Below are 20,994 nucleotides of genomic sequence, written 5' to 3' on the forward strand. Positions count from 1 at the left end.
GAATGATTCTAGGTACGTGGGATTCTGATTTATGCCATAATTCTTCCTAGTTGACACCATTTCACAGTTGAGCTGGACATAGAAGCATTTTTCTACTGACTTTTAAACAAACAACGAATCTGTGGAAACTTGATTTTCACAGCCAAATTTGTTTCAGGTTGTAGACACAGGCAGTATTTACTTTTGTGACAAATTAAAACTACAAAAGACAAGTTGAGGCTGGATATAAAGTGACCTTCCTTGGCATGATGGCTGTAGGTAGCCATGGCTTTATCTTTGACTAATTATACAGTAATAAAAAAACTGGTATGCACTTGAAAGCTATTGAATCCAGCTTAGAATTGGGATGGGTGAGATAATAAATATGTGTGCATGGATTATTGTGATGACTACATTGTGTTGACTAAGCTGGATTTATGATTCAAGGGAAAAGGAGAAAAGAAGTTTAAAGGGGAATGTGTATGTTCTGGGGCAAGAAAGTGAAAAAGAACCATGAGAAGTTAGTGTCTCAGCAAGTGAGGTGCAAGGCCCAGAGATGGAGTTGCAAGCTCGGGGCTCCCCAGGCATTCTTTTGGGTGAACGTACTCCTGGCATCTTTTAAGATGTCTACATAGAACTTAGCACTTTGCAGAAATGAAAGAGATAGAAATGAGACACCCCCAAAGCAACTCAGTATTGAGACAGAGCAGCAGGAGCTGAATGTCAAAGAGGAACACAAATAGTATCTTTAGAATTCCAGGAGAGCAGCAGGGAAAGCCTGCCGAAGGAGCAGATGCCAATCTAAGGCAAGTTGTAACAGGTGGGTAGGATTACAGTAACTCAGGTGGGACTTGGGGTGAGTGACAGCTAAAGAGCAGCAGGAATGAATATGTGCCTGCATAGACACAGGGCATGGGCGCTGTGAGCTGAGATTCGGTTCTCACTGTCACAGTGGCTCATTGTCCAATCACAACCTGTGTTGTTCTAAGCGTGCACTGATGTGTATGTATGCTTGGGCATTGAGGATGAGTGTGTGAGCCTGGGTACCAGGGACCCCAAGAATTATTTCTGGTTACCAATATTATTTCTGAGTTGTTTCTTCTTCTTCTTCTTCTTTTTTTTTATTTTTGTCATTTCCAATCACCGAAACATGACCAGACCATGGGAAATCAGGTAAGATGTCCTTTTAGAACCACTGTTACCTTTATAGGCTTTTGATAAAACAAGAGGGGAAAGTTCTGTAATTAGCACAGCATCAACTATCTAGGAACTCATGAAAATGCCAAGAAACATGCCCAAAACTCAGTAGTCCCAGCATTAGCTCTGAGGGAGGCAACCTTGTAGGCATGAGGGGATTCATTTTCTTAACCACATGTCCCTGTCTGTAGACAATAAAAAGTGCAGTGGAAGAAGACAATGATCTGTGACTCTGTGATGGAGCCTAACAGCCTCACAGGGATTTCTCATCATTGTATAACATCTTTGAAAGGCCAGGTGCAGGCAGGCAACAGTAACAGGAGAGTCACCTTGAAATCCCTTGTCATCTGGTAGACTGGGCCCCTTGCAGGTAGGTCTGGTCTACAGTCAGAGGTCCCAGCTTCCTCGGGGAGCAAAGCTGTCAGGGAAGCCACTGTTGTACCCTGTGCATTTCCCAAATTAACGCACCTTTGCTGCACCTCATGACTCCCATCTGCTTCACTGTTGTGAGGCTTGAGTCTTGGTTTTGCTTATTGCTGGAGATGAAGCAGACGCATAGGGTTATTTATTTGGATTTTGTAGATAGGATCAGATTTGAATCAGGTGGGACAATGTCAGGTTGATCAGAAATGACCCTTCCTGACAGTCTTCTAGCCCCAGCTCTGTGACAGCATTTCAATCTAGGTTGGGACTCTAGCTAGGTATGGGCATACACCTGTAATCGTTACACCTGGCAGGCAGAGGCGGGATGATTGTGAGTTTGAGAACAATATGTAATAATAAATGGTGGGACCCTGCCTGACAAATAAACAAACAAACAAACAAAAACCCAAGGAAAAAAAGTGGGGGTAGAGAGAAGGGCTAGGTTAAGTTCTTACACTATGCTGGATCTGACCATGAACAATCATTTATGTGCCCCTAGATAAGAAGGTAAGCTGCTTCACGTTTCTGAGCCATGATTTCAGTTCCATAAAGGGAACATGGGATTCACTTTGATCTCTCTAGCTCCAAGACCCCTTAGCTTTAGACAAGAATGAGGGGATCCGGAAGGACCAGAAACCTCTTGCTAAGAACTGTCCAAAATAGTTGCCTCCCATGACCCTTCCACTGGGGCAAAGTCAAGGACCATCAAGGCCATGTTAAACATCCAGAGTCCTCCCTCAGCTCAGGGGAACTTGACTCTGACTGACATGGTCTGCTTCTTTCCTGGTGACCTCTTTCTCTCAGTAACCTTGAAACCATCATCTCTTTCCCCGGGGGAGAGAGCCTACGGGCCTTCATACTGGTGACCGTTTTGGTGGAGAAGGCAGCGGCGCCTGGCATAAAGGTATCCTCTTGCTTCATAGCCCCCTCATCTTCAGTCACATACCCATCCTGTCCTCTCCTTGCGGTGGTTTTCTCCACATGGACAGACAAAGGCTTTCTCCTACTTGTTCAAGTATAGAGGAAGAGATCCGAGTTCTTTTCTGTGGTGGCAGCATCCTGTTAGCCTGGTGTGAGCCATTCTTCCATCCACACACAGGCACCATGTGCAGGGTATGATGGACACCCACTGTGCTGGCTGTCACAGTTCATGGTCCTGCAGAAGCTAGAATCATGTAAGTTAAAAAGACAAAAAGGTGTTCTATGAAGAGGCAGATAAAAGCAAATCCATGCTTGAAGGACCAGGCAAATGTCTCCCAGAAATGGAGGCTCAGTTAAGACCCCAGGGATGTCTGTGTGTGTGTGTGTGTGTGTGTGTGTGTGTGTGTGTGTGTGTGTTGAGTGTCTGAGTGTATGTGTATATGTGTGTTTGAGTGTATGTGTGTGTATGTGTGGCATGTATGTGTGAGTGTGTGAGTGTATGTGTACGTGTGTGTGTGTGCTGCGTGCGTGCGTGCGTGCGTGCGTGCGTGCGTGCGTGCGTGCGTGTGTGTGTGTGTGTGTGTGTGTGAATTTCTTGCAAGGGAGCAATTCTGCAAAGTCCCAGAAGAAATGGGCTCTTCCAGATAGCAGGCATCACAAAGGTCACCCAGGTGACCCAGCCCTGGGGGTTGCAAAATTCATTTCCCCCTCCTTCAGGTCCCATGGATTCTAGCAGGGCTAGGTATAAGACAATAGACAAGGAAGTGAGAACACTCATATCTCACCTTTATCTCTAGATTAAACTGGATTTATGGCTTTACTGAGTGCCTACTGTTCAGTAGAGTGTCAAGTCCTAGCATAATTACTGCTGAATCTTTTGCTCTGAAAAGTCAAAGTAGGAACCCTGGTGTAGTTCCATGGTCAAGCAGGAATGTAGCCTGTGCCAGCTTTGGGTCCCAGTCACATGCACACACAGTAGTGAAATCCTGTGGTCACTTGAGTCCTCATCCATCTGTCTTGTCCACTGGAAAATTCAGCATCTGATGGTAGTTCATCAGATGAGGAGATCAATCTAAGACAAGGAGGACTTCCTCTTTGGAACGGTGAAACTGGGGAGTCTTCAGAACCTGTCTGGTGTCACACAAGAGCTCTTCAGGTAGGATGTCCCAGCTGGGGAGGCCAGAGTAGAAAATGACCATGACATGGGAAATGCAAAACAAATGAGAAAATACTAATGTTGAGGGCCCTGGTCTCACAGCTTATGCTCCTGAGGTATACCAGGTGTGCAGGCTGCTTCCCCTGCCCCATCTGCCTCCTCCTTGGATTTTAAGGGAAAATAGTGCAACTGAGGAAGCGAATCTCATTCCTAGGCCCTGGTTCAGGGAGTGGAGGCCATTCTGCAACAAAGCCAGGACACCCTGCTCCAGGCCCTGCAGCAGCTGAGACTCTCCATCCAGGACATCACTAGAACCTTGGCCCAAATGCATGGTAAGAAGCAAGGTTAGAGTCTCCAGCGGCCTGGACCTGGGTGTGGTACTAAGTGGATCACAGTACAGCTCTCCACAAGGTGGCGCTAGTGTTCTACCTTAGTTCAGCATAAACCAAATCATTCAGAGAATGCTTTTTCAGGTGGTAGAATTGTTCTGTGTGTTTTCCTGTGGTTGTGGTAGTTTGCCTTCTTCAGGGTCCAGATACATCTTTGGTATGCTGAGCTTTTGCCGTAACCTAACAGATTGGGTGGGTCACAAGAGGAATGTTGCTTGGTTGTGCTTCAGCCTCCCTGGTTAGGTTGCTGGTAGCAAGGCTGTAGGGTGGAGGTATTGAAAGTCACTCCTGGTTCGTTTGTTTTTCCTCTCTGTGGGTTCCGAGTCACCTGAACCTGGCTTTAGACTTCTGTGGTCTAAAGTAGTGCTGGCAGGAGCTGCCAAAGGAAGACGAAACTGGTGTCCCCTTCCCTGATGGCCAACTCTTTCTGGAAATGCAAAACATCTGGCCAGCTCTTTAATTTTCATTGACACAGACATCTATCAATTGTGCTTGCTGGGTGTTTAAGGCAGGTTCCTTTAAGAAAATCTAATGAGAGACTGTGTTGACACAAGAGGGAAACTGAATTTACTTCTTATCTCGTAGTATGTACCAATAATAATAGATAAGAACTTAAGTACAAAGGATAACAATTTCATAAGAAAACACGGGAGACCATATTTCCAACCTGCTCTTACTGACTCATTTCTTTTTATTATTTTATTTTTTATTAGTTCAAATTAGGACCAAGCTTGCTTCACATGTCAATCCTTCTCCCTCACCCTCCCCTCCCCCAACTCCCACCAATCCCTCCCCCCTCTGCTCCCCATGAAGGGTAGGGCCCTCCATGGGGGGCTCCCCAAATTCCACAACATCATCCTGCACCAGGCCTAGGCCCTCCCCCATGTGTCCAGGCTCAGAGAGCATCCCTTCACTTGGGATGGGCTCTCAAAGTCCCTTCTTACACCAGGGAAAAATACTGATCCACTACCAGGGGCCCCATAGAGTGCCTAGGCCTCCTCATTGGCATCCACGTTCAGGGGTCTGGATCAGTCCCGTGCTGGCCTCTCAGACAGCAGTATGGGGTCCATATGCTTCCCCTTGTTCAGGCCAGCTGTTTCTGTGTGTTTCACTTGCCTGGTCCTGACCCCTTTGATCTTCATTCCTCCCTTTCTGCAACTGGGTTCCAAAGTTCAGTTTAGTGTATAGCTGTGGGTGTCTGCCTCTGCTTCCATCAGTCACTGGATGAGGGCTCTAGGATGGCATATAAAGCAGTTATCAGTCTCATTATAGGGAAAGGGCCTTTAGGGTAGCCTTTCCATCATTGCCTGGATTGTCAGTTGGTGTCATCCTTGTAGGTCTCTGAAAATCTCTCTAGTGCCATATCTCTCCTCTGACCTATAATGGCTCCCTCTGTTATGGTATCTCTCATCCTGCTCTCCTCTATTCTTCCCCCGACTCAACCTTTCTGCTCCTCCATTTCCTCCTCTCCCCGCCTCTTCTCCTCTCATTCTGCCAGCTCCCTTTCCCCTACCCGCATGCTCCCAATTAGCTCAGGAGATCCTGTCGCCTTCCCATTCTCCGGGATCTATGCATTTTTCTCTTAGAGTCCTTCTTGTTTCCTAGTTCCTTTGATGAAGAGGATTGTAGGTTGGTAATCCTTTACTCTATGTCTAAAATTCATATATGAGTGAGTACATACCATGTTTTTTCTTCTAGTTCCATCCATTTGCCTGCAAATTTCAAGATTCCATTGCTGTTTTCTGCTGAGTAGTACTCCATTGTGTAAATGTACCACATTTTCTCTATCTGTTCTTCAGTTGAGGGGCATCTAGGTTGCTTCCAGGTTCTGGCTATTACAAACAATGCTGCTATGAACATAGTTGAACATATGTCCTTGTTGTATGAATGTGCTTCTTTTGGTATATGCCCAAGAGAGGAATTGCTGGATCTTGGGGTAGACTGATTCCTGTTTACCTGAGAAACCACCATATTGATTTCCAACTGAACTCTGGAACCCAGTTTTGCAGAGAGGGAGGAGTGAAGAGCAAAGAAGTAGGGACCAGGCTGGTGAAACCCACAGAAACAGCTGACCTGAACAAGGGGGGAGCTCATGGACCCCAGGCTGATGTCTGGGAGGTCAACAGATACTGATCCAGACACCTCAACATGTATGTCATGAGGAGGCCTCCATACTCTATGGGGTCCCTGGTAGTGGATCAGTATTTATCTTTGGCATAAGAAGGGACTTTAGGAGCCCATCCCACATGGAGGGATGCTCTCTCAGCCTGGACACATGGGGGAGGGCCTAGGCCATGCCCAGGGTGATACAACTGACTTTGGTGAACCCCCATGGAGGGCCTTGCCCTCCCTGGGGAGCAGAGGGGGGAATGACATGGGGGCTGGTGGGGAGTTGGGGGAGGGGAGGGAGAGGGAGAAGGGATTGACATGTAAAGCAGTTTCTAATTTGAACTAATAAAAAAGATCTCTTGGGAAGAAAAAAGACAGAAAAAAGAGTTCATGAACAATCCTGTCTTCATATTTCAGCTAAGAATTTTTGCTTGCAAAAGGCATTAAACAAATCTTATTTGTACCACATATAGTTAGCAGCCATCCTACCATATGTACGGTGTCACTGTGGAAGCCTGGCCAGTGCCTGCTAAGAATCTAAGAAGAAAAGGCTTCAGTGTGACTTGGCTTAATACTTTACTGTGCCACTGTATAATCCATGAATCAGAGCAGGTGATACGGGAGGGAAAAGGTTTGGAAGGATGCTACTGAGGCCCAGGAAAGAGACATAAGGGTGTCAACCAAAGGAACCGATGCAGACAGTATTCAAGAAGGCAACTCCAGTTAAGTGCTGTCACCCCCAGCCACTGAAAGGTAATGCAGGGCTTTTGCTAAAGCAAAGCAAAGCAAACCAACCAAACAACAACAACAACAAAAACCCAGGAACCACCAGGAAAATACGAAACCAGACAGGAAAGCAGTTCTGTGGGGAAACACACTTGCTGATCCTGAAGCACTTTGGCCCTGGGTGCTGTGGCCAGAGGAAGGCCTTGTGTAGTAGCATCTCATCTTGCCAGTGAATTTGTGTTAGTGGCCACACCCCTTTGGGTGTGGCTTCAGGTGCTGTGACCAGAAGGCAGAGAAGCATGGGAGGGCTCTCTCCCTCTTGGGTCTTGGATGGCATCAGAAGGGCAGAGACGGCATTTTATAGAGCAGGAAAGCTGTGGCGGTTCTTTACTATTATCTGTGTAAGTTGTTCCCCAATAAAACACTCATTTATCATTTATCTTGTGTTTAGTGAACTCATTAATACCCCACCTTCAGCCTTGGACTCACTTTAGGGGTAAATTTTACCCCATAGTCCTCTGGCATTAACTTGGCATCTGCCAGTGCTGATGTCTCTACCTTTAGTGTGAGGCAGCCCCACCCTGTCCAGCTTGCCACAGGCAACAAAGTGAACTTGACATATAATAGAGAAAAGTTAAAAATTAAAGTAATCTATCACTGAGAAGTTAGGGTTGTGTGATGCCACAATGGCATGCTTCCTTAGGTAGGGGTCCATATAGAGTGGAATCCATCCTCCCCAAGCATGGCTGCCCATGCTGGCCAATGCAGTTTGGGGCTAACAGCTCTGTTGACCTTCGGTGACAAGTGACAACTTGTGGGAAGACCTGAGCTGATACAGGAACTTCTGGATATTGGTCATTGCTTTTGCTTCGCCTGTGGGAAGGGGGTGTTCTCTGCTTCTCTTTTCTCAACTTACCATATCCTCTTGCACATTGTGTCTATTTAATATTACTTTTAAAAAGTGGTGTTGGTGAAGTGTAGAAAACCAAAGTACCCCAAACAGAGGAGGCGAGCATACGGAATGGATTAACAGCCCTGTGAGGGCCCATGCCCTCTGCAAGAGAACATTCCATCTGTTGCTTCCATTCTGGGCTCTGCATAGATCAGATAGGGCTGGGGGCGGGCAGGAAAGCAGCAGGGTCCAGGCACATGTGGCCAATTGCTTTTTTGCCTGTGGTAAGGTTCACATTTGATTGTTTTCCAGATTATGTAGACCCAGACATATTTTACACGGTCATCCGGATCTTCCTCTCTGGGTAAGTAGAGTTCAGTTGGTTTCCTGCCTGAGACCTCCATACAGTTTCCCAAACTTGTATGAGGATAGACAAAAGACGCTTCCTAAAGTAAGAAATAGAGCAAGTGACTGAAGTTGGCAAGGTCACCACCTGGGTCTGGTCTAGGAGGACAGACCCCTGACACCATCAGAAGGAAAAGGTCTCTAAGCCTGGGTAATTACATGCAAAGGGGTGTCATTAGCAATCAGCCTGGAGCCATGGATCCTCTTAGAAGCCCAACTTGATGATGGGGGAAAAAGATAGGAGTAGGGAGAGGGGTGTGGAGGGGAAGAAGAGGAGGATGAGAGGGAGGAGAATGGAAGCAGGTAGAGGAGAAAAAGGCCAGAAAGCAATAGTCACAATTTTCCCTTTGCGCTTTGACTTTATGAGGGTATAGCATCCAGTGACTCATCTGGAAACTAGGGTGCAGGTCATTATCTGACCAAACCATTGTTGCCTTGCTCTTAGATTGCCTGGTCTTCAGAGTTGTGAGAAATGCAGTCTGGTTGTTTTGCTATGTGGTAGCAGGAATAATCTGAGGTCCTTGCTAGGCCATTCTTCACTGATTCTGGGTACCCTTGTTTCTTCTCATGGCTATATGATTCCCCCCATATGTCCATCTCTTTCCTTTCTTCTCCCCTACTCTAAACACACACACACACACACACACACACACACACACACACACACACACACACCATTCTTCTCCCAGTTATCCCTATCTTGACATACCTTAGTCAGATTGTCATCCAATTCACCAACTCCCAGAGTCGAGTCACTTTTGAATGCCTGTGTCTTGTTGACTTGGAGGTGCATGGGATGCTGCTGAGAGAGAAAAGTCTAAGCAGTGTCTGGACACAGCAAGAGATAGACCAAAACCAAATGCTAAATTTATAGTGTCATGTCCCATTGGGAGAAAAAGAAACGGAGATATATCTATATATATGTATATTTCACTTTCTTCAAATTGGAGAGCTGTAGGACACTTTAAGGGGGGGGGGGTCTGAATTGGGTGGTGAATCCTATTGGAGATTTCCAGAGACTATCAAGAGAAATACAGAGGGAAATGATCTAAAAGGGTACATAGTGTGGATTTTAACCAGCCCCAAAGACTGTGTGTTGAAGGCTTGGTTGCCAGCCTATGGTGCTAATGAGAAGTTATAGATGCATTAGGAGGTCCAGACTCCTGGAAGGAAATTATGCCCTTAAAGGGTTTGTGGGATCCCAGCCCTAAGGTCATCAGCTTTGCTCCTCCATGTTCCTCCACCATGATATGTTCCTCAGCCACAGCCAAGGTGATGAGATCAAAGGTTCAAGGATAGGTTGATCCTTTCAAGTGTTTCACCATGGCAACAGTTTTGATCTAAGGGGTAACAGACCTCTGTTTTTGTGAGAGCCTCCAGTAAACATATACTAGACCGGTCAGTGAGCTGGGCTTCCCTGGGCTTTTCCATGCTCAGAAGCTCCTGTCAGCTCCCTGTGTGGTACAAAACACCACTACATGATCAGCTGCTTTAAACAACTGGCTGTTTCCTCAGTTCTGTGGACCCAAAGCCCAGATAAGCTCAGGACACTACCTGTTAGGGTCTAGAGACTGGAGTCAAGGTAGTTAGAGAGCTGGACTCTTCTTATTTTGGGGTTGTTGAGACAAAATCTCACTCTGTAGCCTATGCTGGTCTGGAACTTGTGATTTCTTGGCTCAGCCTCCCTTGCTCTGGGGTTATAGGTATATATATACTAGCGTGCCTGGCCCAGGTGGTTTTAGCTGAGAATGTAGGTGAAACCTTGCTTCACGATTCAGTGACTCAGTGCTGGCAGGTTGAGGTGTGTGTGCACATATGCATGCATGGTTGCTTGTGCTTGTTTGCTTGCTTGCATGTTTGGGTGTGTAGAAATGATATCTGGACTGCTTCTATGTTGCCTACCCCCCCCCCATCACCACCAGTTGTGGCTTCTGATACAGTGGTGACACTTGGAATTTTTCTAGAACTACACATTTTCGTGACTTCTCCTTTGACCACCAGCCAGGGAAAACTTCTCTTAAAAGGGCTCATGTGATTGGGTTCAGTATTGTTACGATAGATAAATCTTTCTGCCAAAAGCCGCCAAGCCCCACTGCCACATGCGCGCTTTACGCCAGCCGCCCGCCCGAGTTAGGGCCAAATAAATACACAGAAACTTGTATTAGGTACAAAGCTGCTTGGCCAATGACTAGGATTCTCATCTGTTAGCTCAGTCTCAATTATCATAAATCTATATATTTGATAAGACTTATCGGACGCCTTATTGGCATCCCTTCTTGCCGGTGGATCACATTGTTGCCCCCCCCCATCACCACCAGTTGTGGCTTCTGATACAGTGGTGACACTTGGAATTTTTCTAGAAATACACATTTTCATGACTTCTCCTTTGACCACCAGCCAGGGAAAACTTCTCTTAAAAGGGCTCATGTGATTGGGTTCAGTATATTTGAATGAGTCAGGGAAATTCCCGCATGAAGGCTAAACTGATCAGCAAGCTTAATTGATACTGAACAGCCCTTCCGCCTTGCCATATAATGCATCTAGTGATGGGAACATCTCATAGTATTAAGTGTCCTAGGAATTCAGTTGGGAATCTTGGGGAACTAATTTTAGAATTCTACCCACCAGTGTCTTTCAAAAAAATAAATTCAACTCCCTCTTTTGTCAGAGGTGTGATAGGAACCAGAGGTAGCTTGGTTTTCATCAAAATAACTTCCGGGGAATGGCACTTTTTATCTGGTGTCAAATAAAGCCTGTCCTCTGCTTCTAACCCCTAGACAGTTTCCTGTGTGGCTAAGTGGCCATACCAAATCCTAAGTGCAGCAATAACTTTCAAAAACATCTGGATTGTTGAGAATTTCCAATAGACTTGTCTTTAAAATGTCAGTCTCCCCACTCCTTGCTTTTGGGCTGTGATTTCTCATTTGCTTCTTAAAATATACTTTTATTTAGAAGATGATTTCATGTGGAAATGAGATGAGTTCCCTTTAGTTCCCAGCCCATGACAGTTCCCAGGAAGGCCAGGAGCTCCTCTGGGGGGAAATGTCACTTCATTTTTGTTGTCCCCTTCAACTTCCCCTTTCCTTGGGATTGCTAGAAATAACAACAGAAAGGCTAAAAATAACTGTACCATAGAGACCGGAAATGAAAAGAGCCCTGTCCCTTCATAAACAGCAGCCCAGTCTATAAGTGACTGTGGGAGATGCTCACTTCCTTGGTTTCCTCAGCATCTTACAGATGGTGAGTCTCACACAGCTGCAGAGTGTGGTGTGTGAAAGCAGACCTGTCCTTTGTCATCTTTCCTCTGCTGGTGTTTCCTGAATCACCTCCAACATGGCTGGCTACAGCAAAGCACTCCTGTGTGTGTTGTAAGGGCACTTTCTGATGTGTTCTTGGCCTCCGCCATACCGGTAGTTCCCTTAGGGGTAGTTGGGCTTTTGCAAGCACTTGACTTGAGTTTTCTGGCAATATCATACTTGAAGGGGACTCCCTCCTGGACTCCAGTTAACCACAAACCACACCCAAACACCTGTTTTCACAGAGAACCTTTATTAAGCATGGAAGAAAGTTAAAGTAGTTGCTTTCTGACTCAGGAAGAAAACAGCAGCAAATGACACAGCAGGTGTCATTTTAAGAGGATAAGAAGTCTGTGTTAGAATGGGCTAGGATGCAGTGCTACACAAGATAGAGGATGAGGGAGAAGGGAAAGGGAGCAGAGGTATGTAGCAATAACTCTTTTAGCCAGCCGCCTGAGTCCCACTACCATGTTAGGGCCCCCAAATAACACCCAGAGATTAATATTAGCTACAATGCTGCTGGCCAATGACTAGGATTTCTTATTTGCTAGCTCTGTCTTAAGCATCCACCATGATCATTACTCTCTATATTTTATAAAGACTTATCTTCTTGATAAGCGGCACACTTCCTCTCTTCCCTGGGATCACATGGTGACTCTCCTCTTTACTACATTTCCCACAATCCTACTTGACTCCTAGTCCCACCTGTCTTGCTTCCCTATTGTCCAACAGTGCTTTACTTATCAACCAATAAGACAAACATACACACAGAAGGACCTCCCCCATCATCTCCTCTTTTCTGTCTAAATAAAAAGAAGGATTTTAACATTAACATAGTAAAATATATAACAAAACAGTTATCAAGTAAGAAATATAGTTACAATATTTAGTTCATTAATATTTAGCAAGATTTAAAGAAAATATTCTAACATCTAGCCTATCTTTGTGAGTCAAAGGTCTTATATGTAGCTTATCTTTTATAATAACTAAAGAAAACTATAACCATAACTATCTGTCTTCAACTCCATAAAAGACCACAGACGGATAATATATAAACTCTAGATCTGACAGAGACATCTCACTGCCTGGACAGTCACCTGAAGTTCCTCTGTAATGTTGGGGCATCCATCTTTAGCCTATAGCCACAGTGTGTCTGGCAGACTTCTCAGTGAAGCAGGAGAATTTAAACTTTCTGCCTGCAATGGCAGTTTGTCAGTCAGTTTCCTCTGTGCCCTGTAGAATGTCTGGTAGACACTTCCATGAAGCAGGAACCCTTCAGGACTGTCCATCTTGTTTTGTAAGTTTAGCAGTCACTTTTTTGTGGGTCCTGTATATCTAGTTTATACAGCAACAAACAGTCCAGGCAAGAGCAGTTTCTTGCCCAAATGGCTAATCTTGTCATGTTGAAAGCAAACTCAATAACGAGTTTCTTCGACGCCCATCTTCCTCTCAGATGTAATTGGTATTCCAGGAGCAGTGTGTCTCATTGCCATGAAAAAACCCTAAACCATTTAAAATGCCATATATTCTGCAGGTCTTTGAAAGGTTTGAAGAATATCTATCCATCTCAAATACATCTCTGTATATCTAGAATACCTAACTAACCTAACTGTAAGTTTTGACTATTATATCTGACTATATGCAATCTGTATTTAATTATGCATTACATTTTAAAAGATCTGTATAAACACAATACCTAAACAAGAGGAGAAATATGCATATCACAAAATTTACCTTAAAGTTGTATCAATAAATGAAAATCCATACCAATGCAAAGTATTCATTTCTATATCCTATTACCCCTTTTTCCTTTAAAAAGAGATTAACTTTGATCATTACCATTTATAACCAACCCCATTTAAATGAAAACAAACATTTATAAACAATATTTGGGAATTTGGCCATCATTCATTCCAAACTGCCCCCTGCTGGTTGGGGGTGATGTCCATACCATGGGAATCATGAGGAAACACAGAAACCTGGCCAGGTCCTTGTTTTTGTCATCTGTAAGGCTGCATCATCTGAGCTCTTTTAGATGTTGGGTTGCCTGGGACACTGTTTCAGGGGGTCTTGTTTAATCAAACCATGTTATTCTGGAAGGAATCCATAGCTTTCCATTTTCTGTGGAAATACAAGCAAAAACTCTTTTCCCAAGTAACCTGTCCTTATATTTAAATTTAGAAGTCAAATATATTTTTAAAATATATAAGTTGAATTAATTTAGCAGCATTGATAATCAAATGTCTTATAGCAGTTGTTGATCCTTCCCCAGCAATTAAACAATTCAAAGACAACACAATAGCATACAGTATCCAGACTCTCTTTGTATTTTCCATCTTTATGTGGCTTTTTCATTACTCTATTTCTTTTACTTTTGTTTTTTCCTTTTATGAGACAGGGTTTCTCTGTATAACACTGGCTGCCTTTGAACTCACTCTGTACACCAGGCTGGTCTTGAAGTCACAGAGATCTGCTTGCCTCTGCCTCCCAAAAGAGTGCTGGGATTAAAGGTGTGTGCCACTACACCCAGCTTCTCTATTTCTCCTTCTCCTTCTCCTTCTCCTTCTCCTTCTCCTTCTCCTTCTCCTTCTCCTTCTCCTTCTCCTTCTCCTTCTCCTTCTCCTTCTCCTTCTCCTTCTCCTTCTTCTCCTTCTCCTTCTTCCTCTTTTTCTTCTTCTTTTAAACACCTTATCCTTTTTCTTTCACAAGCCTAGGTACATTTTTAAACACACTGTAAACCTTTAGAGGTTTGTCTTCATCTGAATCTGTCTTTATTGTAAATCGTTATCTTTTTCTGGCCCCTCAGTCTTTTATCTGCTAAACAACATTGCTAAAATTAAAGCAGCGGCTGTTTTAGCCGCTGTATTTTCACGATGGCAGGAGTACATTTACCGCCAGCACTGAGAGCTGTGCTCACCACCTTGGTCTATGCTACCATCAAGCAGCATTCTGCTGGCTTGGAGATGTGGTCTGCCAGCTGCTAATACTAACCATTCAAATGTTAGCAGGGCCTCTTTAAAGAGCCCTGCAGTTTTTTCCACGTATGCTGAGTCAGGAAACCTCCCTTAAGGGAGCTGCTTGAGTCTCTGCTTGTCTCTAGCAAAACAGAGACCATCCGAGAAAATGCTGCTACCAAGAAGTCGTGCTTGTCTCTGTTCTTTTGCTTCTAAAATCCCTTTTTAAGCTCTTGTCAAGTTTTTATGTGGAAGTTCGTAAAACCACATGGGTACCATTTGTAATGATAACTCTTTCCTCCAGCTGCCTGGGGTCTGCTACCACTTTAGGGCCCCCAAATGACACACAGAGTCTTGTATTAGTTACAATGTTGCTGGCCAATGACTAGAATTTCTTATTTGCTAGTTCTGTCTTAAGTATCTACCATAACTATTAATCTATATATTTTATAAAGACTTGTCTTCTTGAGGACGCCAGCGGCATGCATCCTCTCCTCCCTGGGATCACATGGCGACTCTCCTCTTTACTACATTTCCCACAATCCTACTTGACTCCTAGTCCCACCTATCTTGCTTCTCTATTGGCCAACAATGTTTTATTTATCAACCAATAAGACAAACATATACACAGAGAGACTTCCCCCATCAGAGGTATTTGTCCCAGAGGGACGAAGGACTGCCTATGGATAGAGAAGAGACAGAGTGGCCCATAGGAAAATGGCAGTTCACAAGGGTAAATGGGGAAAACCCCGTGTTAGGGTAAGGTGTTTAATTTTGACTGAATGTGTTAATTAGGTGAGCCAAGGGGGCTTTTGATTGCTAAATTTCAATAATTTGATAGCTGGTCCTTGTATTCATCCTCAGGAAGAGGAATTGGCCAAATAAGGGAATGTACCTTAGGGGCTAGCTTCAGGAATGTAATCTGAAGGTTTTTAAGCAGAGGGAATATGAGAGAAGGACAAGGCCTGCCAGAGCCTGTTCTCTATACTCAAGTTGACCAGAGTCCCTTCAGTACTGACTCGTGAAATGCTCATTTTTCATTCATTCATTCATCAAATAAATATATGGTGAGGGCTTACCACGTTCCAGACACTGTTGTACTTGGTGGAAACAGCAGTGAAGAAGTGCAACCTTGTGGCCCTTGTGGAGCTTGTGATTTCAGGATGGAGAGAAGATGCTAGGCAAAGAAACTAATCGAAGCAAACATCTTACAGTATGTGTTACTATGAGAGGCTGCATGGGGCAATGCTGGGTAGGATGAAGGATACTGAGGAGGGACCACTAGATGTGGTGACTCAGGTATCTTGTTTATTGGGATCTAGAAATACCACATCCCAGGTGATGTGTGAAGGGATAGGCATGGGCAATGGAGCAGGCCATGTGGATTCCTGTCCAAGGCTATGACCTTGAGGAGGGAGCAGGCTTGAAGAGCAGGGTCAGATGTGCAGGAGAAGAAGATAGATGCCAATCATTGTGAAGGCTAGACAGCATGAGCTGTGCTGGCTTCCTTTCAGAGTGGTACAGTTCAAGGCTGACTAGGGACATGTTTGGGTTCAGGTTTTTAGTACACCTGCTGAGTGGGGTAGGTTGGTGGAGAACAAGGTTGGAAAGAAGGCATTCAGGGGTGGACTAAAAGGGAATCGGCTGAGATGGAAATGAATGTCAATCATCTTGAAGATGAGGGAGGAGTTGGAGGGTATGAATCCTGCGGGTTTTCAAGCAGACCACAGAGAAGTGGGAGCATGTGTGTGCACATGGCTGCTCTTCACACAGATCACACAGGTGCTGGTGTGGATCAGGTCCATTATCCCCACAGGAGTCGTGTCTGCAGCATTTCTTCCTCATAAAATGTCATTTTCCAATTCCACTAGGCCTTAACTATGATTCTTTGGGCTCTTCACAGACCTCTCTGAAGCCTGTTCAACTCCAGGAACAGCTTCAGGAAGCAGGTTTCCATACAAATTAGGGAAATGAAGGCTCAGAAAGGCTGTCCATTGTGGCTGAGAGATGAGACAGCATCAGGCATTCTTTTTCCCTAGGGCTGCTAGAACAATAAGGGGCTTCAGCTTACTGGATGTTTAAACGGTTCCAGGCAAATATTATTTGAGTTAGTTCTTACAGTGACCAACAAGATAAGTATGAATGTCAATTCAAAACAGCTCTTAACTCAAAGGAATAAGACTTAGTTTATTCTGTGGCCAAATGTTAATGCCCAGAAACACAGATTCAAGTTGTCCCAAAATAACATGGTCCAGTGTAGAAATGAATAGAAGAGATTTTGTAGTTCAAAGACAAAAAAAAAAAGTTACCAACAAAGGGATTGTGTGAGTATACTGATGGGGACCTCAAGTAAGCAAGCTATACCAAAACAAGAAAAACTTGGTACATAGGTCACATGCAGATGGCATTTGTTGGCATTTTCAGCTTTGGGGTGGTAGAAACTTGTTGCTACTAAGTCATTACATTCCAGAGAGTCATAGAGATAGTGGGTCAGCAGGAGGGAGTTAAAGACAGCCCAGTGTCATTTGCCTCTGGGTCTTCAACATTCCAACTCTCCATGACCAAGTCAGTCAGTTAGCCTTGTAGAATCTTTAACATAGGCATGGCTTCCCCCAAGATCTTCAGTTTGTGCTAATACTACGCCAAGGCTCTGAGACGGTAAATGTGATAAGCCAGGCCTAACAACTAACACAGCAAAGCTGAGCTTAAATTCTGTGTCTTCCTAGAATAGAGACCTTGCCTCACAGCCTGGGGGAGGCCCCTTCTTGTGTATCCTCCTTTTCTGCCCTCTGTGCTGTACCTCCTTCCTGAATGTGGCTGCCCAAGTTGATAACCATGGACAGTCATGAGGCAGTTGACCCCAAACAGCCACTAAATGTGGCAACCTGGTTCCTTGCCACATTTGCAAGCCTAGAGTAGTCTAGAAGAAGATCCAGGATGTGTGTGTGTGTGTGTGTGTGTGTGTGTGTGTGTGTGTGTGTGTAGGGGAGCCCTTGGTTGTTGAATACATGTGGTCCACATGTCCCTTCTCTGATACAATGACTTAGAATGACAGAGACACTGGTACAAATCCGAAATTTACCCTGTCACCCAGATGCTTTGTTCATTGGCAAAATAGGAAAACATGCTTCTTGGTGAAGGTAGACATCTATCTGATAAAGTTCTCAGGAAAAGAGACTCCAGACTTGTAACTTTGGAATCCAAGTTGAGTGTGTCAGGTCCTGTTGTGTTAGGAACTTAGCTCAAGTGTTTGTTGTGTTAAGAAAGAAGGTAAAACTTGCCTAGCCTCATCTACTGCCAAGTGGCCAGGGAGTGAGTGTGTATGTGTTTGTCAATTGTAGGCAGCACAGGTGTCAGGGTGATATGCTATGCTTCCCTATGTTCAGGGGTCAAGACTAGGAAAAGCTATGGGGGGTAAATATAAGAGAGAGAGAGAGAGGTGGAAAGAGAGGGACGTGGAGAGGTTAGAGGGGGAAGGAGAGGCATTTGAGTAGGGGCCTCAGGCTTTGTCTTTGCAGCTGTCTGTAGGCTCTGGTGCCCACCACCTTGGTCATATTTCTGCTCTTGTTAGTCATGCTCGCCATCAATGCCTGCTGTGACAAACACAACTATTTGATAACAGTTCTCATGGACCAATCAAAGCCTAGCCACTGGTTTAATGCTATGAACATTTCAAAATGTTTCAGGGGATAACAGTTAAGTGTCTGGGTGTGCTTGTGTGTAATTGGGATGCTGTATTTGTGGGGTTGCTATAGAGCTTGAGATTAGCAAAGGAAGTGTGGACTTGTTCAGAGCCTCTTAATTGTTCTGTTGGTGCTGCTGATGTAACAGATGCACATATATGATGGAGCTGTTTGAATCATTGACGTTAAGACTGGCCTCTCTGGAAGAATCCTTTAAATGGGGCAGAGTAGGGCTCCAATACCATGGCATGGTGTGAAGCTGAAGTCAAGCTAACACCTCCTTGGATACTCTGGCAAGATTCACTATCTCTTCCTCAAACCACGGTTGATGACATACCCACTTCCTCAATGGCTGGTGTCCATGGAAGAGTAGACATGTTCCCAGGGGCATCCTTCTCACTTTTTTCTCCTTTGGATCCTGCCTAGGTGGAAGGACAACCCAGCCATGCCTGTGGGGCTGGTCTATGAGGGTGTGGCCACAGAACCTCTGAGGTACTCGGGAGGAAGCGCAGCCCAGAGCTCTGTGCTTCAGGCCTTTGATGAGTTCCTGGGCATTCAGCATTGCATGGAGAGTGGTAAGCAATGCTCCAATCTCACCTAGTCCCTCAAGGGGAGAATTAGGCAGAATAGGGAGACATTTTTACCAACTCATAAAACAAGGTGTAAATGAAATCGTCCTGAAGTTTATACTTGACTAAATAACCGGGCAGCTGTGTGAATATTAGTCAATATCAGGGCATCAGATCTCATTGGGATTTTGGGTTTATTTTCAAGTCTTAAAAAATAGCTGGGATCTGTGCTGTTCACTGTTGTGAGTGCTTGGGTCCTTAGTCTGTAAAGGCTAGGATCATGTGTGGCCCAGTCTGCAGCAGCCAGTAATGGGCCTGAACTTGTCTGCTGATGTCCTTCCCATGAAATGGCCCAGCCTTCCACTGAATTCATGTGAGCCAAAAGAGGGAGCCCATCACTTCGAAGCCTTTGAAGATAGTTATTGCTTTGCCTGCCAGTGTAGAGCTGTGCCCTTAACATATACAAAAAAGTATTTTGTGCTACCAAACTTCAACTTGGATCAGAATCAAATTGAGACTCTCTTGTCTCATCTGCACTGTTCTCTGGAACATTCAGGGTTGATCCTGGATTTCAGTAATCAATGTTAGCCACTGGCTCTCTATATACAAAACAAGACAATAAAAAGCAAAAACAAACCAACCAACAAAAAACCCATTAATTTAAAGGTGTAATCAGTATTTTGGCCTCTCCAGGTTTTTACTAAAATACCAGTTTCCCAATGTCTTCTCTTTGTACTTGGTAAACTTCCATTACCCTCTATCCCCAACCCCCTGTAAGAAGCATCTAGCAAATGGAATTCACCAGGATGTTCCGCCAGTCAGTTTAAGGGTTTGTGCGCATGCTTGTAGACATGCCTCATGGCCCTTAGCAGGAAACATCATGTCATTTACATTTGGTTTGGGATATGCACACTCTGGCTAGTAGATTCCTGTCCAACTTTGTTATCTGAGAGATGCTTGCTTCTTTTTCTTGCCTGCATCTCCTGTCAACATCCAGAAATGTATGTTTGAGTATTTGACAGCTATAGCAAAAGCCCGAGTAGGCTGAGTGAGAAGTCTATCAAACATTTCTGGTACCCGTGTGTATGGAGCAGCAGGCAAAGGCTCCTGAATGTTGGCCTTGAGCTAAGGTGTTATTCTGGTCTATTTCTTTTAGTGGGTTTTCTGCAAAGAATGAGAGACTACATGCCTCCTTCCCATAAGGCCTTCCTGGAGGACCTCCATTCATCTCCTTCACTGAGGGACTACGTACTGACCTCTGGTGCTGGATGCTGCCTGATGGCCTATAACCAGTGTGTGGATGCACTGGTAGAGCTACGCAGTTACCACATCAACATGGTTGCACGATACATCATATCTGTTGCTGCCAAGGTCAGGAGTGGAATGCTGAGCCATCTCTCACCCCATGCCTTGGAGGACAGGGGCACTGGGGGCACTGCAGTGATGAGCTTCCTGAAGAGCATCAGGGAGAAGACCGTGGAGGCCATCCTGCATCCTTGTACTTAGCAGTTCATGTCCTGCATCCTTGTGCTCAGCAGTTCACATTCTGCATCCTTGTGCTCAGCAGTTCACATCCTGAATCCTTGTGCTCAGCAGTTCACATCCTGCATCCTTGTGCTCAGCAGTTCACATGCTACATCCTTGTGCTCAGCAGTTCATGTCCTGCATCTTTGTGCTCAGTGGTTCACATTCTGCATCTTTGTGCTCTAAAGAACACCATGTTCTTTGTTCATAAGCTGTGGTTCCCACTCCCACCCCAGCCCCAGCCACTTTGCTTGCTAGAAACCTTTCTGCCTTGCCCAATCCCGCCTCACAGCAGAGTGCTAAAACCATGTCTCAATTCAGTGGACAAGTCAGAGATACCCAAGCTCAATTTAAAAATAATCAAGTTGCCTTTGGGCATATCACCTCATCTTTTACTGCACTCAACCTCTTTCCTCCTCCCTCCTTGTTCCCCCACTCTCTCATACCCCCATTTTCTCCTTTTCTTGTCCTCTGTGTTACTCCCCTTTCCTCTTCCTCCCTCGATCCTCATCTCCCCTCCCCTTCTTCCCTCCCTTTTGTCTTTGAAACAGGATCTAACTATGTACCCCAGACTGGTGAAGGCCTGGATGTAATTATATCACTAGGCCCAAGATAAATGATGAATGGGTGATTACTGGGGACAATTACGCAGAAAAATACAAAGAATCACTGGAGTGTTTCCCTGCTCTTCCTACCGGATCTGCTGACCCACCAGAAAGAGAGCACAAGGGAAAGCCATGCCTCAAGTTCCTCTCTTTCTGCTTCTGTCCT

The 20,994-nt window shown here is 44.9% G+C and overlaps 1 protein-coding gene across 1 annotated transcript in view; it reads left to right on the plus strand.

Annotated features, from left to right (window-relative positions):
• Positions 1 to 20,205, plus strand: part of Ido2 (indoleamine 2,3-dioxygenase 2) — a 42,755-nt gene extending 22,550 nt beyond the window's left edge. Inside the window, exons 5-10 of the mRNA XM_035453007.1 lie at positions 1,138 to 1,152; positions 2,404 to 2,503; positions 3,891 to 4,008; positions 8,105 to 8,156; positions 18,557 to 18,705; positions 19,856 to 20,205. Of these exons, the coding sequence (XP_035308898.1) occupies positions 1,138 to 1,152; positions 2,404 to 2,503; positions 3,891 to 4,008; positions 8,105 to 8,156; positions 18,557 to 18,705; positions 19,856 to 20,205 (784 nt within the window). The remainder of the gene's footprint in view (positions 1 to 1,137; positions 1,153 to 2,403; positions 2,504 to 3,890; positions 4,009 to 8,104; positions 8,157 to 18,556; positions 18,706 to 19,855) is intronic.
• Positions 20,206 to 20,994: the final 789 nt, after the last annotated feature.

Source organism: Cricetulus griseus, assembly GCF_003668045.3.
Source record: "Cricetulus griseus strain 17A/GY chromosome 1 unlocalized genomic scaffold, alternate assembly CriGri-PICRH-1.0 chr1_1, whole genome shotgun sequence".
Lineage (NCBI taxonomy): Eukaryota > Metazoa > Chordata > Mammalia > Rodentia > Cricetidae > Cricetulus > Cricetulus griseus.